Source organism: Athene noctua, chromosome 5, assembly GCF_965140245.1.
Source record: "Athene noctua chromosome 5, bAthNoc1.hap1.1, whole genome shotgun sequence".
Taxonomy (NCBI): domain Eukaryota; kingdom Metazoa; phylum Chordata; class Aves; order Strigiformes; family Strigidae; genus Athene; species Athene noctua.
In genome coordinates this window covers 32,102,175-32,124,653 of record NC_134041.1, presented here as the reverse complement: position 1 = coordinate 32,124,653, position 22,479 = coordinate 32,102,175, and the positions used below count along the sequence as shown (strand labels likewise).

At 52.5% G+C, this 22,479-nt stretch overlaps 1 protein-coding gene across 1 annotated transcript; it reads right to left on the bottom strand.

The window, feature by feature from the left end:
* Positions 1 to 439: 439 nt before the first annotated feature.
* SEC16B (SEC16 homolog B, endoplasmic reticulum export factor) lies at positions 440 to 21,311 on the bottom strand. Its single transcript, XM_074908291.1, is given in 28 exon segments — positions 440 to 508; positions 817 to 880; positions 1,041 to 1,098; positions 1,203 to 1,293; positions 2,128 to 2,235; positions 2,402 to 2,548; positions 2,908 to 2,978; positions 3,545 to 3,796; positions 5,972 to 6,044; positions 6,759 to 6,872; positions 9,807 to 9,947; positions 10,520 to 10,625; positions 10,872 to 10,983; positions 11,581 to 11,698; positions 11,816 to 11,897; positions 12,571 to 12,668; positions 13,631 to 13,861; positions 14,420 to 14,555; positions 15,816 to 15,877; positions 16,392 to 16,544; positions 16,897 to 17,043; positions 17,795 to 17,909; positions 18,028 to 18,133; positions 18,673 to 18,779; positions 19,872 to 20,188; positions 20,190 to 20,216; positions 21,245 to 21,256; positions 21,258 to 21,311. Coding segments are annotated over 28 exon segments (3,171 nt in total).
* Between the last annotated feature and the right edge of the window lie 1,168 nt (positions 21,312 to 22,479).

Sequence of the window (22,479 nt, the reverse complement as noted above, 5' to 3'; positions counted from 1 at the left end):
GGCCCCGCGGTGCTTTGAGACAGACTCACGGCCGGCGATGCTTGAGTCCAATGGGTGAGGTGGGGCATTGCTCTACAACCCAATTCAGACTACTCTCCCCTGGACACCACTTTTTATCCCTCACCCCCATTCTATGTAAATTAAACCAACCAACACCCTACCACTGAACCCCCAATGTTCCCATCCGTACATCATTTAACACCCCAGCACCCCCATTCTATAGTGTTTGTTAACCCCCCAACACCCCTATTCTATAGCATTTCATACCCTCAACACCCCCATTCTATATCATTTAACCCCTCAACACCCCCATTCTATATCATTTAACTCCATAACCTGGTGGCCCCAGCCACTGCCACCCCACATCAAAATAATCACAAACACAATTTTGTTTAAAAACCAGCGTTGATTTCTGTCCCCCCTCCCCAGACATCTCCAATCACAGAGCAGGGGGGTAGCGCCACTGGGATAGTAGCCTGGGTTGGTTGGGTCGAGATGCAGCAGCAAGCTGGGAAGCAGAGGATGGTGTAAGAGAGGGTTGTACCCCAAAACGTGGAGCAGCCATAAGCAACCCCCAACCATTCCCTCCTCCATCACACCCTCCCCATCACTGTCCTCCCCCAGTTTATTTCCTTATAAACACCAAACCCTTATACCCAGGGTGGGCATCCCCTATATCCCCTCACCCATAGCAGGTTGGCTGCAATCTGGCATCACCCCCAAAAACAGGAGTCACTGCCCCCCCCCCCACAAAAAAAAAAAAGCCAGGAGCCACCCCCAGCCCAACCCAGCAACACCCCAGGATGATGCTTTCACCTGAGAGACCTGGACAGGGTTGAAGAGAGGGACTGTCCCCACCAGTGGGAGAGAGTCATGGGAGCTGGTCTGGAAGAGGTGAAAGGAGAGAAACTTAACAGCCAACCCCCAATTTCAGAGCCACGGCAAGCAGAGGTGTACTGGACCACCCCCATCAGACACGAATACACCCCGTTCTTCTCCTCACCTGCTCTCCTGTTGACTCCCCATCATGTGCACTCCACGAGCCTTTCATCTCAATGGACACTGGCATAACAGGAAAAGTGTTTTCACCTTGTAGTTCTCCAGGGGTATGCAACAACAATAAAAAAATACCACAGAAAAACCACCCCTTAAAATTAAGAAGAGCAGCTTCTAAAAGGCTGATGGGGAGAGGGAAACCACACAGCATTTACCAGGGTTTCTGGGGATAGGTTGAGCCAAAGGACTTGTCCCAGCTGTCAGAGGGGCATCGGGCGGGGATGGTGACGTCCGATCCTGAAATGACATCCACCCATTTAGAGCAGCTCCTTGCATGGTGAGAAGACCTCTGCACAAGATATCACACCATGCTTTTGGGGTACCACTATGCACCCATCCTGCTGGAGAGGTACCCCAAGAGCTGCAGGCACCCAAGCTAAGGGGGAACTGCAGGGTGAGGCCAAGCAACTCCTGTCACAAAGCTAAACCACCTGGAGAGCTTAAAATTAGCCAGAAGGTTGGGCACCAAGCCTGTGTACAGTGTAAAGGGCCACCAGGGTCCATAGGTACCCCTCTGTACCTCATCTCTGCCTAGCTTTGGAAGAATTTCTCAAAATTTCCTGCTCCGGGACTGTAGGTCTTTCTCAACCAGGAGGAAACTTCCAGCAGCAGATCTCACTCTAACATCTGCCTCCAGACCCACCGTCCAGCTGCAGCTGAGGATGTGGCACCCCAAGGACTCAGCCAGGACTGGGGTAACGACACATGGCTGCTTCCCTGTCTCTGCTGCACTTCCAGTTAAAGAGGTTTTTCCTTCCCTTCATCTCCTACAACCTGTCTGAGCAGTGCTGCTCGCAGCTGCTGCTGCTTTCTGCTCTGGCGGAGGGCAAGCAATCTCCACAGAGTTTACCAAGCACTCAGAGGACCTTCAAGATCAAAGAGGCTTTATAAATTTATTATTATTATTAATCAAAGATTCACTTCGAGGCTAAAAGCGCTCCTGGTCCCGCCTTATCTCCACACAGAACGGTTATGGCCATGCATAGTGGGTGAAGGGGGAGATGTGTCACCTGTCCTCATGGCTGTAACCCTGTGTGTCACCTGGGGACAGGACAGCCTTTTGTCCCCTACCTGCAGTCCCAGCGTGGGGGAGTCCAGGGTTGTCTCAGACACAGCTTTAGGAGACGTTTCCTTGGTGGTCTTTGACCGAAACCAGCCAAACCACCTGAATCCAGAGCTCTGGGAAATGGAGGTTGTCACAATCAATGGAAATGGGTGAGAAGGGGAAGATGCCACAGCCACCCAGATGCTCCCCATGCCAGCTGGAAGCAGGCAGTTTTTCCCGGGTCAGGGCAGACAGACAAGCTCAGATCACAAGGCTTCATGTCAGCTCTGGCATGCTCACCTTTTCCTCACCCGGCTTCACTGCCTCTGCCGGTGTTGGCTCTTCAGCAGTGTCTTCAGCCGCGCTCTCTGAGGAAGGCCGGCTGTCATCTTCCAAGGAGATGGTGGAACTCTCCGAGATGGTCCGAGCCCTTGCCTTTAACTCCTCCTGGCACCAGAGATTGGAGCTGCCACTTGGTGTTCCCAGAGGAGCCACCCCAAGCATGATCAGAGCATCCCTGGGACTCTTTCATGCCAGGTTTAATGGCTAGAGTCCCCAGGGACCCCCACATCCATTACACAGCAGGCAGGGGAGGATAGCACCCACAGTAGGGTGCAGCAGACAGCCCATGGTCCCAGAGGTAGGAAGCTGGAGAGGGCTACCCTAACCTTTCAGCCCCCGAGGGGATGGCCGGCACCATGATGGGGGGGTTCTATGCAAGTTAAGTGCACAGAAGGATGAGCCAGCGAGTCCCAAGTGCCCCTGGGATCCCCAACGGGACAGTCTCCCTAACCGCTCTGACTCACCTGCTCTGCTGGGAGGCATGGCTGCACCCCGCCCAGGGACAACGGGGTGCCCCAGGGCTCCCCAGCTTCTCCTGTGGAGCAGAGGGAAGGATGCAGTCAGGGTTTGGCCCAAGGAGCTCCTGCCATGTCTCAGAGGGATTTTCAGTGCTTCTATCATCCCACTCCAGAGTGAGGCCACGTGTCCAAGATGTTCCCCCAAGATATGCAAAAGGCCATTCTGGTCCCTGTCCCTGCCAGCACCAGGGACATGAGGTGCTGCACTGGTGCATCTCAGAAACCTGCCTCGCACTGCTGGATGTAAAGCTGGTTTTCCTACCTGTCAGGGAAGTGGCAGTACTGCCACTGACCTGCAGCTGCCCTCCCCTGGTGCTTGGGGGAAGGTCTGCCAAAAATGAAGCCCCACCTGCCCAGGGCAGCCATGGACAGTTTGCATGCCTGGTGCTGGGACACAGATGGCTCCACACCTGGGCAAGGTTGGAGGGAAACAAGGTGCCAAGTGAAGGCAGCACTGGCAGGGAGCAGTGTCTGAAGTGGCACACATGCTGTAGGGGACAGCATTTCCCCAAGGGACACCCCATCCCACTGCTACTAACTGGGGACAGGCATTTTTGCATAGAAACAAGGCTGGAGCACTTACCTGCCTGTGGCACCACCTGCAGAGGGGGCTCAGCAAAAACCCCTCCTGGAGGGGTGGCCATCCCTGGGCCAAGCACAGGGGGCTGCAGCTCTTGCCCAACACTGAGCAGTGGCAGTGCTGCAACCTGAGCAGGTACTGGGGGCTGAAAAGACAGATCCTTGTGGGAGCTGGGTCCCTGGGGTGGCACAGGCTGGTACCACTGGTCATACTTGTAGCCTTCACTTGGCGGAAGCTCAGGGCCAGGCTCTCCATCTGCAAAAGAAAAAGCAAAAAAAACAAACAACACCACCAACCACAAAACCCCACACCTCAGGAGTTTACTCCAATGTTTGTAATTTCATCGAGCTGTTACACAGAATTCTCGCCTTTTCCATTATACATCAGTGGGAGCCGGGAGGTGAGGAGGGACCCCAGGGTCCTCACGCAGGTGAGGGAGGAGGTAGGGCACTGTGTGACAGCGGGTCCTTTCAGAGGCCTCAAGGAAGATGAGCTGTGAAAGACCTGAGAGAAACCTCCTGGGAACACGCTTGAGGTTGCAAACAAATTCGTAAGAGGAATGCTATAGAAGCAGAGACCAAGCACTAGCAGCACACACCAGCAGTTCAAAGGACCCCAATGCCTCCAGCCTTTGCTTCCACTCCTGCCGCACATCCTGAGCACTGCGAAGCTGCAGCCTTCCACAGCAGCGCCCACAGGTGAGTTTCTTGCTTTAGGCAGATTTATTCAGGGTTGTGGTTTGTTTTTTTTTGAAAGGCAGGTTGAGCAAGTGGGGCTTGTTTTATTTAACACACACACATTGCTCTGTCTGATGTTAGACATGGTGCAGGCAGCACTCTGCCTTTGGTCCCAGGTGCGTGTCCTGCTTGTTCCAGCTCTGCAGTCTCCAGCCAGAAATGTGCTGAGCACTGGGAAGTTTCTCTCCCATCATCATGAGTTGTGGCCAGACAGGACCCAGACTCCATGGATCTGAGCCTGCGGACAGAGTGTGGCACCTCTTGGATGCAGTGTTACAAAACCCTTGGCTTTGCTGCCAGCATCACTTCCAGCATGCCTTGGGTTGGCTTCACACCCACGAGCTGCTCCTGCAGAGCCTGGAGATGCTCGAGATCCTCAGGGAGGAGGATGGATGCTGTCCGGCAGGCTCAGCCAGAAAAAGTCAGTAAGAACAGCCTAGACTGTAAGGATGAAGAGGGAGATTGCTGTGACCACATGAATCCCAGTTTGGCACCTTCATCTGGGCTTTGTCTTTCCAAGATGGGTGGATTCAGCACCAAGCCAGCTTTCTCTGCATGCAGGCCCCTCAAATGGTGACTTAAGATGGCCTTCTCAATGAACAAAAGGGTCAAGCATCAGGAAAGAGAGTTGCAGAGACCACATGGAGCAGATCTGGCCACTTGAAGAAGCCATCCTGTCATATCTGTGACTTTTTTCCAGGGAGGGATGATCATAGTCGCAGCCCTGATAGCAGCAGAAAGCAATCAGGATTGATGATCCTTTTTACTGCCTGGGAGAGCTCTTTGAAGAGGCATTTGGCAGCAGCAGGGAAAGCTGATAGGAAGAAATGGCTTGGAGGAATTTGTCATGTTTTATCCTGTCTGCACCAGCCTTTACTCTCCACCCATCGGTGCTGGTGTTCCCAGCAGAAAGCTAGATTGGAGCAGCAGCAAGGAGCTGTGGTGGGGCATCCTGCTGATGGCTGTGAAGCAGCGCCAATGGGTCAACAGCCTCTGACTTCTCCATGGAGCATCCCAATGGACCAGCTAGGAAAGGAAAGCTCTCCAGCCCTTCCCTTGACAGCTGCCCATGGGAGGCTCATGTCCTCATCTCGATGTCTCTTGACCCTCTGGGTGGACTGTCACTAGAGGGGGGACTCTTGGAGTCATCAAGAGGCAAAGCAGAGGGATGAAAGAGGTGGTGGGGAAGTGGAAAGGCTGGGGCTTCACCACCAGGTATGCTGCATGCAGCCTGGCATGCAGAGGGATGAGGTCCTGCCCAAATCTTTGCAAATGTGAAATCCCTTTAGTTCAGCTCCAATTTGCATCCTCAGAGGCCTGCCTGGGAACCAGGCTGTCTACCCCAAGGCTCAGCCAGGAGGTACGTGCTTCATCCAGCCACCCACCCCCAGCCCCGCTTCTCCTCCTGCAGTGCCCACAGGGACTCCCGAAGCTGTGGTAACTAGGCCAAATTACTCAGATTTCGTATGGAGGGCACAAGTATCAGTCCTCGGTTTGCAGCTCATCCCTGGCAGCCCCACACTAGAGCGATGTGTCTAGGCAGAAGCAAAATTGAGCTCTGGGGGGATGTAAGGAGCAAGGAGCAACTACTGAGAAGTTCTCCAGGGAGCTGCCTCCCAGCCCGCGGCAGCACAGCTCTGCACATGGAGAAGCCCGCTGCGATCATTTCAACCTGCTGCTTTGTTTTCTTTACCTGCCATCGATGCGGCAGCCCAGGAGAGCCCTGGCTGAGTAGGTGTCTCCTCTGGAGGAGGGTCATCTTCCACCTGCAAGGAGTCAGAGGGAAAATGTGATAAAACAGATGGAAAAGGGGGTGGTACAGGGCAAAGACTAAGCCAGTGTAAAGGAAAGCACGGTGCTGGTGGGGCTGGGGCTCACAACCCGCCCTGAGCTGTAGGAGCCCAGGTTACAGGTGAGACCCATACCAGCATGGTCACAGCTCTTCCCCTGCAAGTGAAGGGAGCTGCAGCATCACTGCCCTGCTGAGAGCAGGCAGGAGGGGAAACTGGAGGCAGAAAAGGGCACAAAACCAAAAGCAGACATGAAACCCGAATGAAGAGCATTAATCCAAGAATCAGAACACAGGTAAAGGACTCGAGAGCACATGTCTGCAAGGTGATGCCTCACCAGTATCCTCTGCAACATCCTTACTGCAAGAGGAGATCATCATTTACGCACCATCCCTGACTGCCCTCCTTGAGCCAAGACAAGGAGTATTTTGCCCCGTGCAAAGCTCTTTAGCCCTCACTGCTTACACCCTCGGGATCTGCATCCCCCCTACTCCTGCTGAAGCTGCAGGTCCCACAGCAGAGACTGCACCTCTGAGCTCACGAGCCAAGGGAAAAGGCACCTGGGTAACAACAGCCTTCGAACCTCCATACCTGTCCACTCAGATTCAGGGCAGAGGAAGAGGATACTCCTGAAGACAAACCACCACACAGACCAGCTGTCCCACAGCACCCACCCCCTCTCTTCCTTACCTCCCACTCCCGGCAGCAGGCTCGGAGCTGTACCAGCCAGTCAGGCTCCAGCATCTGGTCCTGCTCCGGCATCTCCAGGAGCAGAGGGTCAGAGAGCTTCAGCCGCTCGGCAAGCTGTGGAGCCAGGAGGGCAGAGCTCATCACAATCTCATCTCCACAGGGAAGAGACCAACCCTTGCAGCAATTGCACATGGCCAAGTCACAGGCGCAGGGGAAAATAGCGTCAGAGCTGCACTTCATAATACAGGGGTAAAAGTAATACCAGCGTCTTGTGCAAGACTTACTCCCTCTCCTGCATTGCCAGAGAGGTGCTGGCCCATCCTGTGCCCCACAGAGTAACTCTCAGTAGAGCCACCTCAGCTACCTCCATAGAGATGTCAAAGAGTCTCTTCTCATCAGAGAGGCAGGTAACCACTACCATCATTTTCTCCTCTGAGGGAAATGAGCACCTTTAATCCCACTTAACAGCCAGCCCGGAGCACCAGCAGGTGTGCAGGACACCCCATCAGGAGCCCTGGAAACAGCCCAGCTCCCAGGGCTGTGCATCAATCTCTCACCTACCTTACAAGGATGGATGGGAGCTGGTAGTTTTAGAGCTGAGGGCTCACCCAGCTGTTTCCTCACCTGGCTTTGCAACAAGTTTTACCATCACTAATAACCACACAAAAGAAAACAGAAATGCAGGGTTGGGAGGGACCTTCTGAGGTTACCTAATCCATCTGCCAATGCTCAAGAAAATCCTGTGTGCCCACACCAGCCCGTGTTTGTCTGATTTGCACTTACAAATCTTCAAGGAGAAGATTTCACAGACTCCCCAGCCTGTCCTGATGTTTAATGTCCTTAGAGCTAAAGAGCTTTTTCTTAATATCTAAGTGAAATCTTCCCTACTGCAAATTAAGCCTCTTGATTCCTGCTCCCACAGAAGCTGCAGGGACAGTCAGGCGCCATCCCCTGAAAAACAGCCTCCTGTATGCCAGAGGGCTGTTATCACATCCCCCATACCCCTTCCTCCCCCAGCGTATCTTGCTTGGAAAAAATAACCCTGAGGCCTTCTTCAGAGGTCATTTCCCCTCAATCTCTTATCACCCCTGCTCTTCTCTTCTGCATTTGCTCCAATTCATCCCTGTCTCTGAGCACAGTGTCCCGAACACAGCACGGTGCCCCAGCCAAGACCCCTGAGACCCAAGCATGGGGGGATTATCACCTCCTTGTCTCACACATGCCATTCTTGCTCTCACAGCCCAGAACAACATTATAACATTGGATATTTTTTTTTTCCTTTTTTGCAAGAGCATCCTGTTATCGAGCTGCTGCTGCTTGGTATTTTTTCCATGCTCCACTATCTCCCCCAGGTCCCTCTCAGCAGTATTGCTGCTCTGTGCTTAATTTCTCCTGCAAGAGCAGGGTCTGTGTTGCCTTGGCTGCAGCCATCATAATGACATGAGGCTCCAGCTACCATCAGCAGAGAAACAGGTTCTTCTGGGGTGACCCATCCCACCAGCCCAGGGTGAGGTGGAGGGCTCCCTGCAGAACTAAATCCCAGTCTGGACAAATTGCTTAGACAAGGGTCCAGTTTTAAGACAGTTGGATGAGGGGAGATGACGCTCAAAGCACTGCTCCTTATCCGAGTCTTTACTGAATTTTCTCTTACTGGTATAGACTCATTTCTCAGGCATTTATAAAGCTCCCTCCCTGATCCTTCACACTCATTTATCTTCTACGTTTTGCTATGAGGCTGCCACATCAAGGGCCACCACAAGCTGTCCAGAGGTGACATTGCAGCTCAGCCACACAAGTCTTGGCTATCCCCCCCCCACCAGTCCCCATCAGCCAGTTCTTCCTATTCCCAAAGTTTTTAAGACAATGCCCAAATCAGCACAAAACACACTTTCTAACTCCAGGAGGTTACACCTAGAGATGACCCATACAGCTGCACTGGCCACAGAGACTGGCCATGGAGAGCAGAGTAACCCAACACCCAGCCAGAAGCTTGTACTACCTACAGACCCACTGTCCCATCTCTTTGCAAACACACATGTGTTCCTCCTAAATCAATTGCAGGAAAGAGGAAGTTATAAGCATGATTACTCCTAAATGGGGGGAATGTTTAATCCAAAAGCTAATGTTCACTTTGATTCAATATTAATGAACCAGCACCTGGTTGTATATCGTCCCCAGCTTCAAAAGAGGGGAAGTCTTAATCAACCACTAATCTGTATCATAATTTGTAACACAGTCTAAAACATCAAAGACAAGAGCGTCTACAAATGCACTAGTTTTTCAGATGAAAGTGTGTTCTCCCAGGAGAAGCATTATCCCCAGCAGAACAGCAGATCTGAGAGGCTGTTAGACAGTAAATAGGTTTTGACGACGGGGGGGGGGGGTGCGCAAGCCAAATTTTGGACTATTTCTGCAGCACCCACTTCAGACAGGCATCCTTGCTGCCTCTCATCTCACAGCACTGTGGCTTTTGCTGTCCTCCTGACAGAGGAAGGCTTTAAACAGCCTCAGCACTGCCCTGGTGATGTGCATGGAGTGGGCAGACCCACTCTCCCAAGAGCCTGACCTATCCAGGGGACTTGGGACACTTTGCTTCACCCCTCCCTGCCCCAGTGCCCTGCTCACAAAGCGGAGGAGCTGGACTCAGTGCTACAAGCTGGGACATGCTCCGATTCACTGTCACCCCAAAAGAGCCCCTGTCAGGTAAATGAGATTATGGTATGATGTGCCGGAGGGGAAATGTCAAGCACTCACACTTCAGCTTCTTAAGTTGGTGCCATTTAGACGTCTCTCCAGAATAAAATACATCCTTTTCTTCCAAATAACTCTGCTCCTACTTGGCAGTTACTGCATTTCCTTTGTTTTCTCCCCTAAATCCATGGAGGTGCTGGCTTTGCTGTACTTGGCACACACCAGGCAGCAAACCCTGGGGGGCTGCTCAGAGATGACAAGCACCCCCAGCCTTGGAAACCCAAGAATGTTTCCCACCACACCAGGTCTTGAATGGGTATCACACCCTAACGAGGATGCAGGGGGCACAAGACTCACCTTCATCACTTGCTGGGCCAGGACGGGATGGCTGGCCAGATCCTGGCCCAGGAGCGCAGCGGCAATCTGCTCGCAGTATTGCAGGGCCTGGGCTGGGAGCCCGTAGTCGGCCAAGCGAGAGGCGTAGAGGAGCTTGTACGCCTCGGGGGAGGGAAGCAGAGCAGACATAATAGGTGAGCAAGGAGATAGGCCATGACAGAGGGAACCCACAGGCATGGGCATCATCCTAGCATGACTCAGAGCACCCTGGATCATGGGTTTCATCACCCAGAGGTCGCCTGCAACTTAGGGGCACCCCCACCCATCCACATAGGGCCATCCAGCCTCGCTCCCCAAACCACAGTGCTGTCACAAGGCCAGACCGGCCCTGAGCCAGCAGACAGGCAGCAGGGAGAGGACACCACCCACCACCTTAATTTATCCACCCCATCTGTGCAGCGCCCAAGGCAGCAGGCATGTGAAAAGCCTACCTATTATAATCCCAGAGAGTAGGAAGGCAACCAGACCTGAGCAAGCACTGATCAAACACACCTTGCCCCAAACCCTGCCCAAAGCCCTGCCCTGGAGGAGCCCCTCAGCCAGGACAGCCTCCCTATTGCTCCCAAAGCCCAGTGAGGGGACAAGCCTTGGAGAGCAGCCTGAATCCCTGGCTTCAGGAGTATGGATGCATGTTTAGGAACGGGTCACCAGATGTGTTTGTGTATCTCCTCTACCTGGAAGGGAAGCAGGAAGGATTCACGCTGTCGTAGCTGCTGGCAGTACTCGAAGATTTCCATCCGCTGGATGGCCTCTGTCCTGGCAAACTGAGTGAATGCCTGACTACAGAGGAGAGGGGTAGATTCAGCAAGCAAGAGCAGAGCTCTCTCCCCAGACAGCCCCACACACAGAATCACAGCTCCACCGCTGTGCCAGTCTGCAGCTGGAGAGGCCCAAAGCAAAGCTCACAATAAGAGCGCTAAAAACTCACAAACAGGGATTGCTTTTGCATAACAGTGAGATCCCTGGGATGGGGAGAAGGTAAGACACTTTGCTCTGGCAAGAGCACTGCCTCCTGGGCTTGCTCACCGGTGATTGCTGCCGAGCAGAACCATGCGGTCTGCCTTCGCCTCAAAGTAACTGAAAGGAATATCTGCCATCAGGTAGCAAAAATGAGCTGCTTCAACTGCTCCCCTGCCAGCTGGATGGGAGGTAAAAAAGACAAACATTTAGTCCAGAGAGAGAGGTCACTGTGTGCTCAGCATTGCTTTGGGGGCCTCCCAGCTCACATGAAAACCCAAATCCAACTGCCCCACTTTTCTTCCCTGTTCATGCAGACCCTGATGTCTCCCTTCTCCCTGTTTTTTGTCCGTTTTCCCAAATTGCTTCTTTCTGTACCTAGGAGAGGGTTTCAGTTTTGTAGTAGGACCAGGAGAGCCTGAGTAGGGTCCAGCTCCAGCTTCAACTCTGCAGGGTGCCATTATTGGCATGAAATCCCTGAGTCCCTGCCACCAGGAACAAGCCTCAGTTCCCACAGTTACAGATGCGCTCCCTGGGTCCAGCTGCTCCAGGTGTCTCCAAGAGAGCAGCTATGGCTGTGCCCGAGCCTGACTTATCTGCCAGCACGAAAGGCAGGAGGATCTATCAACACCTTATCCCTGCCACCACACAGGCACTGCAGCTCTGGGGGTACAGGCATGCACCCCCCACCTCAGCACCAATGTACATCCACACCAGCATGTCCACCCACCATTACAAGGCAGTGGGAACATAACTGCTCACAATGGCCTTGGCTCACCCAGAGTGTCTCCCATGGTGATGATGGTTCGGTGATTCAGCTCCATGTCTCCTACCTTGTTGGACAACATTACGGCCAGGTGGGGCCTCCAGTCTCCCCACGTGACATCCCCGCAGCACTGGAGTGAGACAAGAGGAGAGTGAAAGTGAGCAGAGATGGTCACTACAAGGTGGATGTCACAGGCAGGTGACATCACAGGGGTACACATGCTGGGGCCAGCCTCTTGCTCACAGACCAGCGCTGACTGAGGGATCCTTCCTGACATAAGCTGGAAGAGGGTCTGTAGGGGGTCATTGGTGGCCAGTGTGCTGGTGAACCTGTGAGGAGACAGCAGAGATAGGGCTGTCATGCCAGGACTCCAAACACTCATTCACCTCCAAGGGCATATCCCAAACACCCCAGGAAATCCTGAGGGACTTCTAAGAGAAGGCAGAAAAGAACATCAGCCCATGAGGCTGATGATCTGCATTACCTCCAGAGCAGGCAAGTCTCCTGGACAACGCTGGATAAAACCTCCTTAAAAGGATTCAGTTTGCACAAGACAGAAAATTTCTGTTTAATTCTCCCCTAAGGGATCAACCTGATCCAGACTAAGTATGTTAATCCCACCAGAAAACGATCATACAAGTGGGATGAACAATCCAGACCAGGCAGGATCACAGTGAGGATGGCTTAGATCCCCCTACCCCGATGGCTGCTAGGGCAGCAGGGGCAAACCAAACACTCAGAATAAATCCACCCCATATCTCAAGGGAATGGCTTTCCTTCTGCTTTCCAGACCCCACTTGTTTTCTCCTGTTCTCAGGATGTCCAAAGAACTCAGGCCCATCTGGATGGATGCCCCCTCTTCTCTTTGCCCTCTCTGAGAAGGTCCAACTGAAATCAATGCTCTTTTTTTCAGTGCTGAAGGCTGAGGGCAGTTGAAACGATAACACACTTGACAAAGCCAGTCACAGAGAATCAGACCTTGCTTTAGCTTCTCCAACTTACCCGGTGAGCACCCAGCTGTAGGTTCGAGGGTCCATCTTGCTGGAAAGGAAGAGGGCATGGCCCCACAGCTGGTTTCTCATGGCCCAGACCAGAGCATCCTGCAGCCAAAATGGAGAAGAAAAAGAGTTTGCACTGACGTCCCCACCCTCCTCAGCTGCCAAGGGACCCTCTGCTCACCCAGCTCAGAGACAAGCTCTGATGACTGCTCTGCTTTTAACTAAAACCCTCCAAAAAACTCTTCCACATCACAAAGGCCCCTCTATTTTTCTACCTTGCACGATGGCAAGAACTGGGACCTTTAGAGTAATATTGTCTTTCTGGGGGTCCCAGGTCTGTGCTGCCTGTTAGCTCTTAAGGTCCCCACTGTGGGATCCCAGGCTGAGCACCCAAGCTTCTCCACATCCAACCCTCCTCCCTCCACCTGTGCCTTTGGTGTCCCTTGAGATCACAGAATCATCTTGGTTGGAAAAGACCTCGAAGATCCTCCAGTCCAACCCTTAACCTCACACTGACAGTTCTCAACTCCACCAAATCTGTCAGCGCTGGGCCAGCCCAACTCTTCAACCCCTCCAGGGATGGGGACTCCCCCACTGCCCTGGGCAGCCCATTCCAACGCCCAACAACCCCTTCTGAAGAGAAATACTTCCTAATAGCCAGTCTAACCCTGCCCTGGCACAACTTGAGGCCATTCCCTCTTGTCCTATCACTTATTACTTGGTTAAAGAGACTCATCTCCTTTCAGGGAGCTGTAGAGGGCGATGAGGTCTCCCCTCAGCCTCCTCTTCTCCAGACTAAACACCCCCAGTTCCCTCAGCTGCTCCTCGTACGACCTGTGCTCCAGACCCTGCACCAGCTTCGTTGCCCTTCTCTGGACATGCTCACACAGCTGCAAAATAAACCTGCAGTGCTGGTAAAAGCCTATGCATCTTATCTTCATTCAGGGCCCCATCCCAGCTCCCAGTGGTGGGAAATCACTGCCATAAGCCCTGTTGTGCAAGCAGCTTGCAGTGCTGATACCACAAAAGTCAGCCCTGTGTCCTGGATCTGACCCGTCACTTACTTTCTTCCTGCCATAGTAGAGGAGTTTGGTGAACTTCTCCACTATCTGTGCCTGCGTCTCCACAATGGGAGGGACTTCCCCTGTGATGAGGTCCAGTGTCCCCGGCTGACGCGCCATCCACTCATCATCTGTCAGGCCAATCAGGTTTGCCGTGGGGCTTTGCCTCTTGTACTTCTCCAGGTGCCTGCAGTCTTTCAGCAGCAGCTCGGCTGTGTCTGAGCCCACCATGGACTGCAAAAGCGAAAGTGAAGAGCGAAGTCCATGGAGGCTGCCCCATGAGTGAGGGCTGATGGTTCTTCCAGTCCAACACCCTATCCTCATCCCAGCACACCTCCCCTGCAAGACCAGACTTGGCCACCAGCACACAGTTTTGGAGGGCAAAAGGTTCAGCGGAACTAACAAGACCTTTCACAGCACTCGCTCCAAAGATCACATTCATCTGCTTCCAAGAAGGAGCCACAGATTATATTGGGTGGATTTCAGTGGATTAAGGGAATAATTCCCTTTTAATCATAAATGCTGGCTCCTCGACGAAGGTGGCAACAGTCCCTTTCACAGCTGCTGTAGCATTGAGCTTCTGGGAGTTCACAAGAATGAAAAGCAATCCAGGAGAAGGGTTTGCTCCAAATATCCAGGCAATATTAAACAGATCGATGTTACTGTGGGAATGGGGTTTTTTAAGGTACACCCCTCTGAAAACAGCAACTGGATCAAGAGGCACACAAGAGGCATATAAATTGTTCCACTTCTAAGAACAAGAGAGTCAGCTCCTTCCCATGGGACACCTACCCCATTCTGCTGGCAGAGGAGGACCAGGAGTTTCCAGAGAAGAGCTGAATCTCTGCCTCTCTGTGTTGAGAGATCACAGCTTGTGGCTATCTTCTGCTGGCAGAATGCCATCACATTTATCTTGTGCAGATCTTCCCTACAGCAGCAAAGAAAGGCATCAAAAGAAACCCAAGGCAATCTAGGACATCATTCAGACTCAGAGCATCCCCAGGTTCACTGATGAGTATGCCAAAGACACAAAGTGAGAGACAGAGAAGATCCTGTGTCAACAACCACATACCACCCTAGGGACACTAAGATCAAAAATGCTTAAATTTCATCATCATTATGACTCTTTGCAGATTTCTGTGTTTCAGGCGTGCAAACTCTCTTTGCCCTCCTGATAATACTTTCATCCATCCATCTGAGAAGAGCCTCAGTTTTGCTTAGCTGCACTGCTGTTACAGCCATGGATATCCAAGGCTGTAGCAGCAGGCACAATACAGGCAGTATCTTTGATTAACTGGAACAGTGCAGGGAGGAAGACATGCTTGTGACCACACAAACCCTTTGGGTCTGAAACAGAAGCAGAAGCCTTTAAGCTATGTGTGAACCAGGCAGAACTGCTGTCATACAATTAAAAAACCAAAAAAACAACAACAAAAAAAATCAGACAGTTGGAAAGTGAAGGTGGCTGGCAGACAAGATCATCCAGGGGAGAGGGATCAGTGAGGGAGATGCTGATCCTCACTCAATTACACCAACATATTATATGGATATTCCCAATATCCCCTTCAGCACAAGTGGTAACCTCTAGGTCTTCTACCCAGCTTCTGGGCACATGCAGCTCTTTTTCTCTGGTTTTCCTCCTTCTGCACACTCCTTTTCTCTCCCCACTTCGGTTACAAGTGACCAGAAGACATGCTGGTGTAACCAGTACAACAGAGAGACAACCTGATGCAATACACCATGATTCATCCCCAGGCTCACACTGGATGAAGGTGCACACTGAGTCTGACCCTGTCGTGCTGAACAGTCTCAGGGGACAAACGCCTTAGGAAAAGCTAAACCGCAGGTTGACCCAGGGCTTTAGACATCCAAAGACATCTCCCCCAAATCAGTCTTCTGGGACATGAGTACAAAATAAGGTCAGACATACAAACCACACTAAACACACACCCCCTATGAATATTATTCAGAAAAGCTATCTCCCACAATCCAAACCAACCTACACCTCAGCAGCGGGGCTGGGCTCCCAATCTGAATCTAGACTTGGCCTTTGCAGATATCTCAAAACCATGGGGACCCTAAAGCCTGCCTTGAGCTCATATCTTCTCCCAAAGGAGAGGTGTTCCCAGGCCAGCAATGCCAACACAACCAGGAGGACACAGCTCCTGGACCTGCTGGTGCAGCATACCTGGCCAGGGGCCCCGGGAAGGCCTGTAGCTCCTCCAGCTCTTTCATGTCATGAAGGATTACCTAAAAAAAAAAGAGCAAATTCAGCAGCTGGACTCCAGCTGAAAGTCAGTGCCTTGGCCAAGCATTTAGCAGTGCACCCATTCTCTGTGCTGTTTTAAGGTAACCCCAGAGCATAGACCCTAAACCATCACAGGGACCCCAATGCTAAGGTCTAGGAAAGAAATGTCTGCTGAGATGGCATCTGCTTCCTTTGGAAGGCAAAAGAGGAGACTGAAATGCTGTTGTAGGCCCAGGGGATGGATACAGCCTCTGTATTGGAGCACCTCAGAAAGGCGAGCAGAATTATCTTTCAGAGAGGTATGGACCACATCAGTCCCTATCAGACTGAATGGGTCACAAATGCCAAAAGTTATGAAACTGAAGGAGCAGGATGCAGAGCCTGAAAGCAATGCCCAGACACAGGCTGGCACAATGCAAACTCAAGAGTCTGAGGGGGCTGGAGATAGCCCAGGCTCTAAGGAGGCACTCCAGCAAGGGGACCGAGGGCAGTCTGGGGTGTTGGGCTGTGTCATACCTCCAGGCTGTGTAGCTCAACAAGGGCTAGCTGCCCCTCAGCAGGGCTGTGGGGACACACCAGCACCAGCTGGCCTCCAGCTCCAAAGCACACCACAACGTGTGGCAGTGAGAACTTGAAGGGTACCACTGGGGCTGGGGTGGACACCAAGGGCTCCTCTGCAACGACACACAGGCCACCATGAGTCTTCTCACACTGACCCCACACCATCTCCAGTATGGAGGACACAACCAGGTCCCAACCCGGCCCTCACAACTTAAGTAACCCTCCACCAACCCTCTATGCAAGAACTGTCCCCTAAAGCAGAAGGCATGCATGGCAGCTCCTGCATCCACCAGGGCAGAGCCACCGAACCATGCACCCACCCCATAGTCCCCTAGTCATGCCTTGTGCCTGCACAACCTCCTACAAGAAAGGTCCAGACTGCAGGACAGCAAACCTCCTAACTCCAGCCATTTATTTCCTTGTTCCTGCCTTATCAGAGCAGGCCAGGACCCCATCACACCTCACCTGCTTGTGCCAGGCTCCACGTCCCTGAAATCATGGGGTCGTAATGGTCAGCACCATCACAGATGTACTGGCTGAGCTCATAGCCACTGGAGCTGAGCCCTGACTCACGGTACTGCAGGAGCAGGCTGGGCTGGCCTGAGGGCTGCAAGGAAGGGAGAAAACACAAACCTGACTGAGGAACTAGGGACACCACTGCTTTTCTGCTCCCAGGGCAGTGGGACAGGCTCTGCTGCTCCGTGAAAGTGCCCAGTGGGAGAAGCAGAGCACAGTCAATTCCCAAGCAGCAAACTCTCTTCATCACCGTAGGTTCATTGTGGCACGTACCCTGATAATACCCAATGGCTTTTAAAATAATTTAAATCTGCCACTGGTCTAGCCCAACAGCCTTCCTAGCCCTAACATGGACTCCTCAACACAGCCAGTAGACAGGGCTTAGGAACCTGAAAAAGCATTGCCCAGGAGCAAAACCACCACAGGAGCTTTGACCTGATCTTTCCATTTTCTCTTGGCAAAACACAGTGACTGGGACAAGTGTGATGGAGCAGACCTTGGTGGACAGAGCTGAAAATGACACACAGCTTCGGCTACTTAGGGTAGATGCAGGAGAGCACCCCACCAAGCCTAGATTTTTGTCCTGCTCTTAGTCCTGTGCAGGAGTGATGCAGAGCCCCATGCCTGGAGGAACAACAGCCCAGCAGATGGAGAGTTCATAAATACTAATAACCCGCTATAATAATCCCCAGAGATGGTTAAGCACCGAGTAAAACATAGCAAAGCAGCCCTTTTCTCTTCAGCCTTCTTCACAGCTGGAGGAGAGACACATGGATTACTCTCAAGATCTCTGGGAGATCCCCAAGCCTTTTGTCCTCCACCCTTGCCCATCTCTAGGTTACCTCTTGAAGCTGGCTGCTGGCCTCTCCTGAGTCACCGTCAAGGGTTTCTCCCCCTGCACACTTGGGCTGGGCAGCTGAGACATATCTCTCCTCATAGGAGCCATAGGTCTGTGTCCTGCAGAAGGAGAAAAAGGAGACACCGTGAAGGTCAGAGATTTGAGGCACCAGTCACAAACCTGGTAATTTTGTAGCAGATGGTTGCACCAGGTGATGCCCAGACTCCCCACCCCTACCTGTCCTGTCCCAGGGTGGTCATGGCCAGGTTGGGATGGTAACCCCTGTAGTAGTGCTGGTCCTGGTAATTGGTACTCTTGCCGTAAGACTCTCCCCGTCTCAGGTCTAGGGAGAGAATCAAGATTTAGCGTTTCCCCTCCAGAGCAACAGGCCATAATGAAGTTGCAAAAGAAAAGCAATGAGTCGGGCAATTTTCCATGCACACCCCATTTGCTCACAAATTAGTCCAACATATTGGAGGGATGATAAAGCCCTGTGCACATTTGCCAACACAGCGCTGATGTCCTTTCCTCTTTCCTTCCTCCCCTTTTCTTCAGCCCAAGAACTCCACAAACAGCAAAAATGAATCCCTGGCCACCAAGATCACACAGCACCATCAGCATCAAGTTCACCTTGGAACCGGGAATGACACAGGGTTTTAGTCACGGAGATCAAGATCAAACATTCCCTTGGGTACAGCTAGTTCCCATTCACATTTCCCGAGTGCAAACTGAGGACTGTGCTGCACTGGGAGAACAGTGTGAGGAGGAGAAAGCCCTGGAGTTGTGCAAGCCCTGGGGGAAGAACCCATCCTGGAGAAAGCATCACCTCTTCTCCTGCAAGCAAGTTCCCTCCATCCCCAGACCCAAAGGATAAGCCCGTACCTCTGTCATTCTGCCAGGCCACAAGCTGCCGCTTGTGGCTTTGGTAGGTGTAGTCATCCCCGTAGCCAGCTGCTGGATACTGCCAGTGGGGGTCTTCATATCCTTGCCTGAAACGCAACATGACATACCGAATCTGAGAAAGAAAGGGCACCGCTGCAGGTTCTGGACCACATCTAGGGCTAGACTCATGCCCCAGATGGGACCTTTGGAGGCAAAAATTATGATGGAAATAAAGGCATGTCCCCCGCTCAGGTACTCTGCTCAGCGGCAGGGCCAGAAACTGGTTCTGCATCATGCCTGGAAGGAGCAGCAGGAAGTTTGGATACTTTCCCATTCCCATCTATGAGAAAATTGTGCACTGCAGTTTCAGGTGATGCCAAATTTCAGCTCTATGGTGTGGACTTGTCCTGAGGACCAAATTTCACCCATGTTTTAGGAGAGGTCCCCCAAAAGCATCTTCTCCACCAGGCTCTGGAGCTGCTGTGTTCACCACACAGCTCAGCAGGTCCCTGGGACACCAGAGCTCAGCCCCAACATAAACCACCCACCCAAGTGCTTGCATACCTAAACCCGTCACAATTTACACAGTGGTTTGGTCAGCCCTGTGCAACACCCCCCCTTCCCAGGGCAAGCGTCATACAACCTCAGCACAAAACCCTGCATATCTGCACCAGAACTCACAGAGGGCAATAACTTGGGCAAATCAACCCAAATTTGCTGGAGCACCCAAAGCTTGCTCTCGGCACTGAGAGCATTCTCTAGCCCACATTTTACCTTTCCACCCTACGCCTTTGCAGCAGCTGAGCTTGCAAGCTCCTATATTACCATTTGTACTTTTATTGTTCACCTTGCACTTTGTAAAAAAGAACTGCATTTCATCAAACCTGCAGGAAAAATACACCTTGGGACCAAGATGAAGCCTGTAAAACGGCAACTGCAGAAGTCACAGCTGTAAGAAGAAATGGGAGCTGCAACTGCTACACAGCCTTAAATACAGAAGTCACTGGCTGTATTAATAGCTGGACATCACCTAATCACGCACCGCCTCCTCCAGGCTGCTCACTGCTTCCTCTGTGCAGTCACAAGGGCAGGACCCGTGTTGCAAGCCCAGGAGAGCAGTGAAATGGTCAAATCTGATTTTAAGAACGTTTACAAGGAGGTGGCTCAGTGCCAGCATTGCAAAGTTGGGCAGCTCTCACCTGGAGTACAGCCTGTTGGAGTAGCTGCTTTCATAGCGCTCAGCCCGAGACGCCGGTCTACGGGCAGCATCCCTCTGGGGCTGTTGGCCCTCATCCCAGGGGTAGCTGGGGGGGTGGCCCCCGTCCCAGGAGACGGGCCGAGGTGGGGGTCCCAGGCGGAGGAGCTGCTGCCCGGGATGCGGTGGGGGGCCTCGGCGCACCTCTCCCCACGGCCCCCAGGCTGCCTGTCTCTCCCAGGGCTGGGGCAGCCGGGCAGGAGCCCAGGGGTCCATCACAGGCTTGCCGGCGAGATCCTCTCTGTTTCTGGGGTGGGAGGGAAGTTAAGTCCCAAATGGCTTTAGTGGCCTGCAAGCAATGAAATAAGTCACAGTGTGTTTGATCAGCAGCTTTTCACCCCCTGCAAAGCCCCCTGTGAAGCTTGTTGCTACCAACTCTCTGCTTTCGGGAGCCTGCTGGAAATCCAGCATCCTTTCCAAAATGCCCAGAGGGAAAGAAAAACCGTCTCTACATCTGTCTAAACTTAAAGCTCCCCGTAAAACACCAGGATGAAATGATCCATTTTTGAAAGCAACAGGCATCCAGCTCTTCCTGTAGCAAGAGGTATCATCCAGGTAGCATCCTCCTGCAACCCCAGCCAGCCTTGCAAAGCACCACCACTCACAGCCTCCCCAAGCAGGTGAGAAATCAGCTTTACCTCTGTGACAAGGTAGTGAAACGTCATTTTATGCATGGTAGAAGGAATATTGGCAAGGCTATGAGCGGGGCCAGGAGAGTTATTCTGAAAGAAATGAGTAGGGATGGAGGCAGGGAGAAATGGAGCTTTGCTCCTGTGAGCTATGAGATGGGGTGGAAACAGGGATTTCCTGCTGCCTTTCAGCTCCAGCAAGAACGTAGCAGTTCAAGCAGACACCAGTTTTGCTTATAACAGTCCCACACAGAAAAGAAAACCCTAAGGAGAGCCCAGGGCAACATGTGGGTGAAGGCCCAGCTGCTGGCAGGGGGGATGCCACCCTCAAGCCCCCTATGTCTCCTCTTGCATCATCAGTACCCAAGCTGCCTCCACCACAAGGATCACGAGCCTGCCCAGGGCAGGCAGATAGCCAGATGCTGTCTGAACCACTTGTCACCCCCTCACACTCAAAGTTTAAGGCATTTTGGGGTCATTTTGGGGCTGGGAGGGGCACACACACAGGTCTGAAAAAAGGTGGCTCAGCTTGTGCCTCTTCTAGGTGAGACCAGGGTTAAATCCTTGCCCTAAATAGCCCCCAGGCACAAGCATCCAGGCACCCATCATTTTGGTCCCACCAAGGGCCCCCCTATTTGCCAGCCAGGGGTACCCACCACCATCCACCCCCCGCGGCAGCCGCACACACCTGCTCGGAGGCCACCAGGGCCCTTCTTCCGCTCCCCAGGCACGGCTGCCAAAGTCCACTGCCACATGGGCCGCCGGCCGCCACAGCGGGCAAAGGGCAGCCCCCCCCCCCGCCTCCACCCCAGAACAACTCCCTCGTCTGCTCACTTGGCTCCCGGGCCAAGGGCTGACGGGGGGTTGCATTGCTGTTTGCAACCCTGAGGGTCACCTTCCCCATCTCTTGTGCCTTCTCTCACCCAAGAGATAGAGCACACAGCCCTCTGAGAAAGCCAGATATTTCTCCTGTGGTGGTTTTTTTTTTTAATGCCATGAGATAAGTATCCTCCTCTATACATCCTCACACTTCCAAAATAATAATAAATAAAACCTGTTGGCTGGGCTGTTGGTTTAGTTCAGACTCAGCCATGGCTCAAGCAAATAACATCTGTCCCACTGGCTGCTGCCTGGGGCAGAATTTGGGTGGGATGGAGCTGGGGTCCACCTCAGCATTGCCTTATCTAAGTCCCCAGTCATAGAAGCATTTAGGTTGGAAAAGACCTTTAAGATCATGAAGTCCAACTGTTAACCTAACACTGCCAAGTCCACCACTAAACCATGTCCCTAAGTGACACATCTACACATCTTTTAAATACATTCAGGGATGGTGACTCCACCACTTCACTGGGCAGCCTGTTACAATGATGGACAACCCTTCTGGTGAAGAAATTTTTCCTAATATCCAGTCCTCCCCTGGTACAACTTGAGGCCATTACCTCTTGTCCTATCACGTGTTACTTGGTTCAAGAGACTCATCCCCACCTCTCCACAACCTCCTCTCAGGTAGTTGTAGAGGGTGATGAGGTCTCCCCTCACCTCCTCTTCTCCAGACTAAATACCCCCAGTTCCCTTAGCTGCTCCTCATCAGACTTATGCTCTAAACCCCTCACCAGCTTCATTGCTTTTCTTTGGACATGCTTCAGCACCTCAATGTCTTTCTTGTAGTGAGGGTCTCAAAACTGAACACAGTATTCAAGGAGTGGCCTCACCAGTGCCAAATACGGGGGCACAATCACTTCCCTACTCCTTCTGGTCACACTATTTCTGATACAAGTCAGGAAGCTGTTGGCCTTTTTGCCCACCTGGGCACACTGCTGGCTCACGTTCAGTCAGCTGTTGACCAACACCCCAAGTCTTTTTCCACTGGGCAGCTTTCTGGACACTCTTCCCCAAGCATTGTAGGAGGCTGTTGTGCCCTGA